This window comes from Cucurbita moschata, unplaced genomic scaffold, assembly GCF_002738365.1.
Source record: "Cucurbita moschata cultivar Rifu unplaced genomic scaffold, Cmos_1.0 Cmo_Scf00001, whole genome shotgun sequence".
NCBI classification, from domain to species: domain Eukaryota; kingdom Viridiplantae; phylum Streptophyta; class Magnoliopsida; order Cucurbitales; family Cucurbitaceae; genus Cucurbita; species Cucurbita moschata.
The window spans coordinates 6,003,269-6,016,460 of record NW_019268517.1 but is presented as its reverse complement, the minus strand read 5'-3'; the positions used below and the strand labels follow the sequence as shown (position 1 = coordinate 6,016,460).

The 13,192-nt window shown below is 37.3% G+C and overlaps 1 protein-coding gene across 2 annotated transcripts; it reads right to left on the bottom strand.

The window, feature by feature from the left end:
• Window positions 1–6,785: 6,785 nt before the first annotated feature.
• Window positions 6,786–11,355, bottom strand: LOC111451783 (trigger factor-like protein TIG, Chloroplastic). Of its 2 annotated transcripts, XM_023092332.1 has the most exons (13): window positions 10,982–11,354; window positions 10,795–10,878; window positions 10,028–10,156; window positions 9,702–9,790; window positions 9,293–9,476; window positions 8,808–8,898; window positions 8,562–8,716; window positions 8,188–8,280; window positions 7,961–8,053; window positions 7,728–7,808; window positions 7,492–7,641; window positions 7,179–7,274; window positions 6,786–7,032 (listed from the first exon to the last, which is right to left on the bottom strand). In XM_023092332.1, the coding sequence occupies exons 1-13, from the start codon at window positions 11,279–11,281 to the stop codon at window positions 6,955–6,957; spliced, it is 1,623 nt and encodes a 540-aa protein (XP_022948100.1). In that variant the 5' UTR covers window positions 11,282–11,354; the 3' UTR covers window positions 6,786–6,954. The 2 variants fall into 2 exon arrangements, with proteins under 2 accessions (XP_022948100.1, XP_022948109.1); XM_023092341.1 differs by lacking the exon at window positions 10,028–10,156 and having other exon boundaries at window positions 10,982–11,355.
• Window positions 11,356–13,192: the final 1,837 nt, after the last annotated feature.

Sequence of the window (13,192 nt, the reverse complement as noted above, 5' to 3'; positions counted from 1 at the left end):
ATGGGGAAACTAAACGCTTAAACCAAATTCTGGAAGACATGTTACGGGCCTGTATATTGGACTTTGCCGGTAGCTGCGACACACACTTGCATGTCATAAAGTTCGCTTATAACAACAGTTATCAAGCGACGTTGGGTATGACACCTTTTGAGGCCTTATACGGGAAGAATTGTCGATCCCCAGTGTGTTGGGATGAAGTGGGAGAACGCAAGTTGTTGGGTCCCGACTTAGTGCAAGCAACTAATGAGGCTATCCAGAAAATAAGGACTAGAATGCGTACGACCCAAAGCAGGCAAAAGAGTTATGCCGATGTGAGATGAAGGGATTTGAAGTTTGAGGTGGGAGACAAAGTATTCCTTAAGGTGGCTCCAATGTAAGGCATTCTTAGGTTCGGGCGCAAAGGGAAGTTAAGCCCACGCTTCATTGGACCATTTGAGATCTTGGAGCGAGTGGGACAAGTAGCTTACCGGTTGGCCCTACTACCTGTACTCTCAGGAGTCCACAATGTGTTCCATGTATCGATGTTGCGACTATACATATCTGACCCATCACATGTGATAGATTTCAAACCTCTACGGTTGGATAAGGGTTTGAGCTATGAGGAAGAACCAGTGCAAATTGTAGATAGAGAAGTGAAAACCCTACATAATCGAGAGATCGCGTTGGTCAAGGTATTATGGCGGAATCACTAGCTGGAAGAAGCCACTTGGGAACGAGAAGAGGAAATGATGAGCAAGTACCCTGAGCTCTTCAGAGCGGAAAGTAAGTAGCGCAAGCCTTGTGTATTTAAATGAAGCTTTCGAGGACGAGAGTTTCTTTTTGGGGGGAATATTGTAAGGTCCACGTTTTGGGCCTATGGCCCAATAAAAAAATAAGACTTATAAAAAATAAGCCCTAGGTTCAGCATGGGAGCCAAACCCTTTACCAAGCTACTACTCGCCGCTCCTCCTTCTTTCTGCCACCGCCTGCCACCCTTCCTTCTCTATTTTTCACTTTTCTTCCTTAAGCTGCTGCCACCCAACGCTCACGGTCCTTCAACCAATTGTTTTCCACACCGCTCCACGCCTCTTCCCACATCAGAAAACCCCTGTTCAGCACCCACATTGCCGCCGCGAGGGAACAACCTCGTCGTTGCCAAAACCGACCTCAAGAGAATTAGACGCAGCAAAGGTTCAACGCCTACATAAGAAGAAGGCTCAGTTCGAGATTGCCGTTGATTAGGAAAGGGTAAGAAAGCAGCTCCTCAGGTAAGGGACACACTTGTTGAAAATAAACGTTTTGTTTTTTTTGAAAAATGGGTCGAACAAAATTGTCCTATGGCTAGGTGCTGTGTAATCTGATTGCTGTGTGTAATCTGATCGCTTTGGGTAATCTGATCGCTGTGTAATTGTATGTAACCTGATTGTCGTATAATCTGTAATCTGATCGCTTTGGGTAATCTGATCGCTGTGTAATTGTATGTAACCTGATTGTCGTATAATCTGATCGTTGTGTAATCTGAGTGTGGTGTAACATGGTTAGGTTGTGTAGTCTGGATAGGTGTACACTTGTTGAAAATAAACGTTTTGTTTTTTTTGAAAAATGGGTCGAACAAAATTGTCCTATGGCTAGGTGCTGTGTAATCTGATTGCTGTGTGTAATCTGATCGCTTTGGGTAATCTGATCGCTGTGTAATTGTATGTAACCTGATTGTCGTATAATCTGATCGTTGTGTAATCTGAGTGTGGTGTAACATGGTTAGGTTGTGTAGTCTGGATAGGTGTAATCGGATTATTGTGTAATCGGATTATTGTGTAATCGGATTATCGTGTAATCGGATTATCGTGTAATCGGATTATCGTGTAATCGAATTATTGTATAATCGGATTGTTGTATAATATGGTTAGGTTGTGTAGTCTGGATAGGTGTCTATTGTCGTCATATTGGGTTTGTGGTAATAGTTACACGCTGTGTTTTTCGAGTAACTAGCTATCAATAGTCACCTTTGGGGTGATTCTAGAAAACGACTATCTAGGTAAGGGTTACATGCTGTGTGTTTTCGGGTTACCAGCTATTGATAGTCAATTGAAGGAAATAAGGAGGTGCGGTCCTTGTGGTAATGGTTACACACTGTGTGTTTTCGGGTAACCAGCCGTTGATAGTCAATTGGAGAAAATAAGGAGGTGAGGTCCTTGTGGTAATGGTTACACGTTATGTGTTTCGAGTAACCAACTAGGAATAACCATTTAAGGAGTAAAGGTGGCGTTGATGTTGTGGTGGCAATAATCACTTGCTGCTGTTTTGGTTGATCGCCTTACGACGATTCATATGTTGACCCCAATAGAGGAGTTCCTTACTGAGTATTTACTCATCCTATTTTTAAAATGACTTTTTAGGCGAAGCTGTGGCACGGAGGAGGTGATGAGTAGGATGCAAAAGTCAGTCACGGGGCGATTCAAGGATTTTTATGTTTTTTGTTTTTTTTTTGTAGTCTGATTCTGCACTTTTGTTATTAATTTAAACTATGTTGTGGACGCCTAGTTTGTGGGAACTAAGCGGTCAAGCGGTCACATCAGACTTTCTTTTGATTTTAAATTTGTTTCTGCACTTTTGGTATTAATTTAAACTATGTTGTGGACGCCTAGTTTGTGGGAACTAAGCGGTCAAGCGGTCACATCAGACTTTCTTTTGATTTTAAATTTGTTTCTGCACTTTTGGTATTAATTTAAACTATGTTGTGGACGCCTAGTTTGTGGGAACTAAGCGGTCAAGCGGTCACATCAGACTTTCTTTTGATTTTAAATTTGTTTCTGCACTTTTGGTATTAATTTAAACTATGTTGTGGACGCCTAGTTTGTGGGAACTAAGCGGTCAAGCGGTCACATCAGACTTTCTTTTGATTTTAAATTTGTTTCTGCACTTTTGGTATTAATTTAAACTATGTTGTGGACGCTTAGTTTGTGGGAACTAAGCGGTCAAGCGGTCACATCAGACTTTCTTTTGATTTTAAATTTGTTTCTGCACTTTTGGTATTAATTTAAACTATGTTGTGGACGCCTAGTTTGTGGGAACTAAGCGGTTACATCAGACTTTCTTTTGATTTTAAATTTCCTACTTTGTTTTAAATATCTTTAGGGCATTTTTTTTTCTTTTTGTTCTTTTCTTTTTTTTAAGGGGTACCCACACTTAATTTCTAATAAATTATTGCATGGTTTTCATCCTTTTCCAAATAAATCACATTATTTTTTGTAACGGCCAAGACTGCTACTTATATGATAAGTCGGGTCGTTACAAGTATGGCTTATGGTTTAACCAATTCTCGGTATTACTTTGACCTTCGAGTCACATCCTCTAAACCTTGCTAAAGTGTCCAACTATTGATCTCTCTGCCCAAAACCTTAAGACTTCATTTGCATATAGGAAGCCTCATGATAACTCTGTAAAAGTAGAGTCATATCAAGTATTTTTGTATTTAATATGGCACTTGTATTCACCATTTTCTCATTATTTACCTCATTTATTCTACTTATTGAACATGAAATCGTTTATTGCGGTCCAACATGAAAAAAATATGATTTGGCATAAATCGATCTTAATTGTACATTTAAATTGAGTTATGTAGTAAAATTTCAGACATTTATGTTGAACCATGAGGAGTAGCAAATCTGGAAGTAAATGGGGGATAACATGAAAATTTTAAATTCACATCAGCAGTACAAGTGTGTCATTGATTACTGAATGAGATTACCGAATGAGGAATATTATGTGGACAACTTATTCCTTTTCAGCCCTAAAGGCTCCATGAGTAACATCCTATGTGGACAACTTATTCCTTTTCAGCCTTCAAGGGGAACCCATGCTCAATATAAAAGAAAAAAAAGAAGACCAAGAGGAGGGGAGACACACTTTGAGGAGAAAAATCGAATTACACAGCAGCAGCCTCTGTTGCGGTGAACTGCTGTGAAACCAGAGAAGAAGAAGAAAACCCTAATTCAGCAGCTGTTGACAGCAGGAGGAAAAGGAGACCAACAAGGATTGATTAGAGCAAAGAGGTGGACGTGAGAGCTAAAGAGAAGGAAACTTCCATTGACAAACGGCAACAAACCGGTATGACTCTCTATTTTTTTATTCACTTTTCTTATTCCATCAATTTTACATGATGAAGATGCGAATTTCTCTATTTAATTCAGTTTGTATAAATAGCTAAACTTTATAGGGAAAGCGAGAAAGTTTTATATAGTTTAAGTATGTTGACGGTATGATTTTAGTTTATTAAAGAGTTGTTGTTAATGATTTATATGTGTGTTTAATTAGCTACTTTACCTACATAGTTGTTCTCTTATTCAGGAGAAGAGAGGGAGCAATGAAATCCTCTTTAATACTCTAGTTTCATAACAGGGAGACTTGAAGGGTAATAGAAGGGTTAGAATAATTCTTCTTCGAAACCCTTATTAATAGAAAATTATGAAAATAATCACCATTCATGACCCTCGGAGGGCTTGTGAATCTATTAAAAGTAACTAAAATCTACCACAAAACTCAACAACAATCTCAATACGTCAAGTAGAGAAAATTAATCATACTATACTATTGAAGCATACTCAAATAGAAGTATTAGAATGACTATCATAGATACGACGTTTAGTTGGATTGGGAATAATTTCTATATTTTATTCATCGTGAATTCTTTGCTCTGCTCAATCTCAATTCATGGAATCATAGCTTTGGTCGCATTCTTGGAATCTCATTGTGGTTTATCTCCATACAAGCCTATACAATTTTTATCTAAACTGTAGCTCGATACTTTTAAATCACTTCGTAACTTTCACACTTGAAATTGTTCTCAAAATTGACTTTAAATCTCACCGTTAGTACCAAACATTGAGACTACTTTTACTCCTTCCAAAACTCAAAATTTCATACAAGGTACTTAAAAATAGTGAACGTTGTTTAAGTATTTAAAAATACCCAGTAAGTAGCTCCATTGTTGGGTCGGAAAGTGCAATGACATATAATCATGATTCATTGCGGGACCTAAAAATACCCAGCAAGTAGCTCCATTGTTGGGTCGGAAAGTGCAATGACATATAATCATGATTCATTGCGGGACCTAACTTTTCGTGACTATTCCTTGGATTCTTCTTTCTTTCTAGATAGAGTTGGATGCATAGTACTTCTCTATGTAGTGTTCTCGCATGCATGCATGAACCCATTAGTTAGGTTGGTATACATACCCCTTAGGCTTGACTATGAGCTAGCATACTCTCACGCTGTCAGAAATCAATAGAAAGAAAGGAGCGTGTATCATAACATGGTGTACACAACCTTACAAAATATATCGGAGAAGTATCTCATGCCTGCGACATACAACAAGCATGAATTCCCATATTTTCAAGTCATCGTACATGGCTATGATGTACATCATACTTCCATTCTTTTCATGACATAACTTCCCTATGAGATTTGCATATGTGTACATGACATATCTTTCATTATTAACATACATATCTCATCAATGTTTCATAGGCATAATTGTGAACATGATCTGATAACATACATGAGCTGACATATTAGAAATACATGCCTCACATAAGATTCATCCACATAACATAATCATACCATAACATATCATGACATTAGAAATGGCATGTAAATTTGCCACATGATATGTGTCAATCATACAATAGTCAATTCATCAAACCTACCTCGAAAACGTTCAAATAGTAAGTCTAGTTACTTAGTTAGTCTAAGCTGAAGTTACTAAATACTTTTGATGTTAGCCTGATCACGCTCGTAAAAGTCCAACTCCACCTGTGGAGTCCTATGACATGATATTTAGGACTTGAGACAGAGAAAATTTATTGATCTAACTTCTTTAATTAATCCAAATTTGGCTTTAATTAAGAAAATAGCAACTCTAATGCTTCCATACACATAAAAGAACATGGCTTTAGAATGGCTTTAGAAGGGTCAAAAAATGGCATGAAATGGTCCAAAATACCAAGGAGCTAGTGGCGAGCTGCACGCAGGGGTGGCAGCACGAATCGGGTGCAAATCGGTCTTGGGTAGACGTGGGTCAAGTAATGGGCTCTTGAGTTGGATCGCTGGTGGGTGACTGAGCCGTGGGCACACTACTTGGGCGAAAGTGCATTTGGGCTAGGCTACATGGATTATTGGGCTGCGATGGCAGTTGTAGTGTGGACTAGGGTAGTCTGGGTCATTAGGTGTCTCTGGTGTGGGCTAGACATTCGAAGCTAGACATTTGAAATCAGGAAGACGATACTCGAATTTCTTAAGGGAAAATCTCAATTCAGATCTCAATTTTATTAATCTAAATTCTGATTTTTACGCAATAATTTATCGGTGGTCTCCCACGAAATAAACTTTCAATTCTTCAAATACCATTAAAAGTGACCATAATAATTTAATCCTGATGCCCTTAAATCTAACCAAAACAATAAAACTTCTGCTCTTTCGTCCACGTGAGAATTATAAAATTAAAAATAATAAATAAAGTTTTCTAAGAACTTATCAAAGGCAATTTATAGCAATTTTATCCGCTACTTCAACCATGAAAATATTCACTTATGAAGCTTCAAATGGTCATTCCTCAATCAAATCAGCTCATAACACATGAAATAATGGCACAGTAACTTAAGGCTCATCAAGGTAAACAAAAATTACACCAAATTTTTGTACAAATATACAAAACTAATCATGCATTGTGACATTCAAGTTCCTTAAAGTTGACTATTATCCACACACTGTCTTCAATAATTAACAAAATCTACAGCATCTCAACCCTCTTCAATAATACAGTATATTATTATATAAGCCTTTTTGGTCCACCAAATCTGTTAGCAAAGGAACCCAGATTTTGCGATTGGGGGCAATGCTCTATGGAGCCGACATGGAAAATGCCCGAAGACATGCATTATGCATGCACGAGTGCCCAAGCAGATAACCTTCCTATCGTCAATGGGTTATGTACTCGATCTCTGCATGCTCTCTCAACCATTCAAGCACTTTTGCTCCCTCTAGTATGTCTTGTACCTGAATCAATATGAGGTCAGATCAGTTTTCTTTTCATTCCCTGTGCGAACCTAACTGTTTCAACATATCCTTTTCAACTAACACTCAGCAACACATATGGTTAAGAAAAGGCAGATTCTTCATAACAAATCCTCTACTTTTCTCACCTGTTCCTGCACCCGCTCTTCGTCATATTCTTGTTTACTACGTTTAAATTCTGCAATGGAATTTTCCACCTCTTTCATGAGCTCATCTGTGGCCACCTGCAAAGCAGGAAGAGCTTGTTGAAATACTTGCACAAGCTTAAGAATGGACACAACTAGCCATAAATGCCAACCACACATCTTTGAGAAAATGGAACTTAACTAATACTTATTATGCTTATTCAACCTCGTAATTATATTTAATGAAATTAAGACTTCAAGGCTAAATAGGAACGAAATAAGAAAAGAAAGTAGTCTAAGATACAGATACTCATACCTGCAAATTTTCACGTTTAAATATATCTCCCACTGCCAGATTCTGTTTTATAACATGCTTAATGTTGTCCTCCTGATTGTCAAGGTACTCCTTCACAGCCTTCGGACTAGATAGAATAGCCAACTGCTGTTCATTTAATTTCATGTTTGCCTGTGCCACAACCAAGAAACATATGAGACCTGGTACACTACACAGATTTGTGGCCTTCAATTTCAGGGATCTTTGCAGGTTCTGACCTGTATTTGCAATAATTTGGCTCCATATAGCTGTCTACCTTCTTCCTCAAAGATGGATTGAGGAATATCAACTTCCACCATCTGAAAGGTTGTGTCAATTTACTCTACTCAGCCAAATTGTATACCCAAATAAACAAAATCCATGCAAACAAACTCAGACACTCTAACACACTGCCCAGAGGTTCGAATAAGCAACATGAATCTTAGAAAAGATATTTCAGATAGTAAAATACCTTGCAAAGCTGGTCAAGAATTGCATTGTCCGTTGCTTGATCTTTAGCTGTTTGCTCCACTTCAAGGCATCTTTGCAGCAACGCTTCCTTGACCTGTAGAATTGCAGCATAAGATATATATATAGAATGTACTCTTCTTCTCTTTTAAATATCTTGCTTGGGTGCCTTTCATATTGCTAATATGAGCTAGATTGGGACTGGGAGGAAAACTGAGAGCATTATGTTACCTGTTCAAGCGTTGTAGAGCCGGGAAGAAGCTTATCGGCTAGGGAGTCATCCAATGGAGGCAATTCTCTGTAGAACAGTTCCTTGCACTCAACCTAAAATAAAGAAGAGATAAGAGATGAACAAGGAAAATATTATATGTTACAGTGACCAACTATAAATGGAATACATGAATGCTTGCTTAAATGTCTGTTCAGTCGTTGGCAAAGTGGCAGGGTGAACTAGTCTAAGAGCAAATCATCATACATTCATGAGTTTAGCTGTTTAAGTTCAAGTAATAAAGAGTCGATTAAGTCAGAAAAACAAGTATAAATTATAGTCTCCTCATTAGTTTAACAAATTGGCCCCCTTGGGTATCTAATGAATAAGAACTCACCGTGAATTGCGCATGAACACCACGGAGATCTTCCTGTTTCCATGATTCTGGGAATACAAGAGGAAATGATTTTGTTTCACCTCGTTGAATGCCAATTAATGAATCAACAAACCCTGGAAGCACCTTATCACCATCTTCCGTATCAAAATTATAACCTAGACATGGCAAGAAGGAAATGAGAGGAATGCCCGTGACTCGATCATTGCGCATCGACAAAAGTATTCATGATGGGGAGCTTATTCGAACCTTTGCTCTCTGCCGATGGAATCTTTTGACCAACAGATTGGTCTTCACCAATTGTTGTTGCTGATATATCAATTACTGCAACGTCACCAATCTGCACACATTTGTCAAATGGTCAAAATTCTCATACGATATTTTAAGTGTAATTTTCACTTTGCAATGATTAGATGGGAAGCCAATAAATTTTAAACTCTATGATATTAGTAATCCTGCAACAGAAGATCACCATCAAGTTAACATCAATGGTATAACATTTTCATATAGCCTTCAATTCTGCTCTATTTCTACTATTTCAGAATGACTAAAACTGACATAACGAGTAGACAACTTAATTTCATATAAATTTGCAGAAAACATGCCAGAGAAATGGCTCCTTCAGATCTGTACCATTTGATTGCAGTGTAACCTCAATTTCTCTTTCAGAAAAAAACTATGGAGAAAACAAAACAACATAAACGAACAGGCTCGAAAATGGTTTCAACAGTCACCTGTAATCCTCTATCAGTCACAATTCTTAATATACTAAGGGATTTGTGGCGGCGCTTTAATTCCTGCTCAGAAGCTTTTTGAGCATTTATTTCATTGTCTATTTCAACAACCACCTTCAAGTTTCTATATCCATTTTCGGGAACCCATCTGACTTCAGGTGCAATATCAACAACAATGTCATATCTGGATCACAAAGTCACAAAGTCACATGCAAATAACTAGTGCACTGCAATCTTTAAAGCGGAAAAAAGTGAGCAAGGAAAAAAAAAACAGTCTATTACTTGTGGCGTAACTGAAAAGCGCAAGAGAATTACAAGATAAAGGTAAGCTCTGTGCATGTGCAACTGAATTAGCAGAAACTTGCACCTACATCTTAAGAGAACAGAAAAAGATACATATTTGGAAAACCTGAGAGAGCCTTGAGAAGAAAAGGTATCCTCCAAGTCAGCAAATTTAGAGGTGATACGAACCGAGTCTTTCAGTGCCCTTCCTTCTACCTACATCATAAGTGTGTATATATATATATATCAAATAAAACCAAACACCATTCAAATTTTCAAAAGTGCTTTTAATTGGTCAGAACCCTTTTGAGCCTTCAAAAAATCATCCCAAACTCAAAGAGAGCCTAGATCCAATTGCTGCAGCTCCTTGTGCTTCTTGATCGATAAAATATTTTATAAGAAAAGAAAATAAAAAGGTACGGAGAAAGTAAAGAATCGTCAGTTTTAACTTACTGAGGACATTGCATGAGGAAGGGTCCTCTTCAAAATAGATTCTACAATGGCCTTCTGAATATTGTCCTTCCCTACATAACTTTCAAGAATACTTTCTGGAACTTTCTTTCCAGGACGAAATCCAGGGATCTGCTTACAGAAAAACAGAACATATAATTCTCATTCTTCTTCCAAATTAGTTTCTACCATTCCCAGAGCATTTACTTCTTGCACACTAAGAATTTTCCTTTCATAAATAATTATTTAATGTTGTTGAACCCGACATCATTCTTGAAGGATTTTGACATCACAACCAATTAATAGGCGAAGTAAATCCATTAAAATATCACATTGTATAGCAGTAGATATGATCCTAGATTATTACTAAAACAATATCTTCGTAAGGTCTTTTGAGTAGAATCTAAAATCAAATTCACATTGAGTTAGGCTCAAAGCTAAGTATATTATTGTAAATATTAAACTAATGTGGAGATATAGAAGAAGTCATTGTCCGAGGAGAGGATTATTCAAGATCAGGAGTTAACCAGTACAAGATTTCCACTGGCACAACACAGGACAGTGAGGAAGATGCATAGGAGTTATGTAGGTAGTGTTGGATGATGGAAGTCCCACTTCGGCTAATTTAGGGAATGATCATGGGTTTATAAGTGAGGAATACTAACTCCATTGGTACTAGGCCTTTTGAGGAAACCCAAAACAAAGCCAGGAGAGATTACGCCCAAAACAAAGTCTAACAGGTAGCATGTAAGAGGGTAACTAGTAAGTACCTTGGCCTGCTTCATGAACTCAGCAATGGTCCTGCTACGACAATCCTCGCAAACAGCAGGTGGAACTCCGACGCTCAATCTAACCTGAACAGAATATTGCATTCTCAAATAAGGGGAACGAGAATGAGGAAGAATGAATGAATGAATGATTTAAAGAAGAAAACCAGTGAATTTGAAAAGAACTCACTCTGGAATTGGGCTCTTGGGTCTCGGAAATTTCCAGGGCCGCGGGAAGCTTGTCGAGCTTGGGGCCGAGATCGACGGGGGAAGGGGAAGAAGGTGGAGAAGAAAATCTGCAGGAAATCGGGGAGATTTGAAGTGGGTGAAGGAGGTGAAATGGGGGAGGAAGAAAGCGAAGGTTGAGGGAGTTGGAGCGCCCATTCCTCCATGGAAGCAAGGGGGTTTTGGAGAAAGAAGCAGAAATTGAGGGGCGGGATGGAGTGTGGTTGAGAAAGGTTGCGGAGAAATTAGATGGGAAGAGCGCCATGGCCGCTGGGTTACTGCAACTCAGAGTGGAGCCAAACTAACCGAATTCAACTGGATAAAACGTTCACTCAAGTTTCAAGGATGATAAGAGGATAAAGTTGCCGTTAAACCAAAACGGCGTCGTACCAGTCAGGACCAATTATTGTTTTTTTTAAAAAAAAAAAAAAGAAATTAACCCAAATAACAAAGCCCTCACGAAATCTTATTTAATATATTAGATATATATATTAAACTCGATACATAAATTTATTTATTGAATTTGATATATTAATTTCTCTCTCTCTCTCTCTTAGGAGACTCCTACAAACTTTAATGTTGTGTTTTGGTCGAGAGATTTTGTGGAGAAAATTTATTTGTTGGAGAAGTTGGAGCAAGTAAATTAAAAATTCATCTAAATTTTTTCCATATTTCTTCTTGAAAGTTTGGGTAATCTTTAATTTTGTTTAATCCTAAAGAAAGCAAAGCTGATTCCAATGTTTTCGCCGCGCGAATGAAGCATTAATTCTCGACAGTCATGATTGTTGGATGAAAGTGTCCCACGTTGGTTAATTTAGGGAATGATTATGCGTTTGTAATCTAAGAATACACTCTTAATTAGTATGAGTTCTTTGGGTAAACCCAAAGCAAAGCCATGGGAGCTTATGCTCGGACAATTTTTTTTATTTTTTACCCTAACTCAAGGAGAATTTATGATTTCTTGGTTTGTTAATCATATTTACTTGTTTTTTTTTTTACCCTAAATCAAGAAAATTTATGATTTCTTGGTTTGTTACTAAATCTATGATTTCAGGTTTGTTACAATGTAATCCTGTTATACACATCTATAAATACATGAGGTCGTGACCCATATAGGTTACAGTACCATTCAACCTAACATGGTATCAAAGCCATGCCCTAAACTTTTCCATGTCAATAGAATCCTCAAATGTTGAACAAAAGTATTGTGAGCCTTGAACGCATAGTATAAAATGATTAAGACTCCAAAAGAAAAGGACTCGAGCCTCGATTAAGGGGAGACATACTTTGTTCGAGGGGAAATGCTGGATGAAAGTCCTACATCGACTAATTTAAGGAATGATTATGAGTTTATAATAAAAAAAGTACTATATCCATTTGGTGTGAGACCTTTTGAGGAAACCCAAAGCAAAGCCATGAAAGCTTATTATCAAAATGGACAATATCATATCATTATAGAAATCGTGTTCATTTAACGTACATTGACTTAGTTTAGTTTGTTCATAGTAGAGTAACACATCAATGTTATAACAATCCCTTCAATCAGGGAATTTACCAACCGAAGTCATTACCATGCAACTTTTAGCATCCCAGGTTCATCCTTGGGAGATTCTTTTTTCTGTTTAATGAGATTACTAATTTTACTTACATTTTCTTGTCCATGAATCTTCCAACACTTCAGAACTAACGATCACCAATCAAACTTGTATAAAATTGACAACAATTAACAAAATATGGCATGGTTAGATAGAACAAGTGGAACGTAAGTTGCAAATACTAGATCATGAACAAGGAGTTGTAGCATGAGTGTGATGTTGTGGTTCGTTTTGTCAGAGTGGATCGGTGACATATACTTGAACAATGTTCAAAAGGTCTCATATCAAAGAAATAATGGTTCTCACTTACATATATTTATGATCTCTTATTAACGTAAGACTCCAACAATTCTCAGCAGCTATCATATATGTTATTAAGGAAATTATCGAAACCAACATGATACTAAAAATAAAGCCTACTTAAATTTAAATCGACCCTCAAGTACATGCAAAATATAAAATTGTATACACCAATGACATCTTTTCCTGTGATCCTATTTTCTAAAAGAATTCTATTTTAGTTTTCAAAAGACTATTTATAAATTTTTTAAAGTGAGGCGCAAAAAAAAAAAAAAAAAAAA

What these genes read in the sequence shown, in the direction of transcription:
- LOC111451783 (XM_023092332.1), bottom strand. Translation starts at nt 11,281, where the DNA reads ATGGCGCTCTTCCCATCTAATTTCTCCGCAACCTTTCTCAACCACACT. An exon ending in CCCAAGAGCCCAATTCCAGA is followed by an intron (nt 10,879 to 10,981) that starts GTGAGTTCTTTT and finishes TATTCTGTTCAG; the next exon opens with GTTAGATTGAGCGTCGGAGT. An exon ending in GTGTTCATGCGCAATTCACG is followed by an intron (nt 8,281 to 8,561) that starts GTGAGTTCTTAT and finishes TCTTTATTTTAG; the next exon opens with GTTGAGTGCAAGGAACTGTT.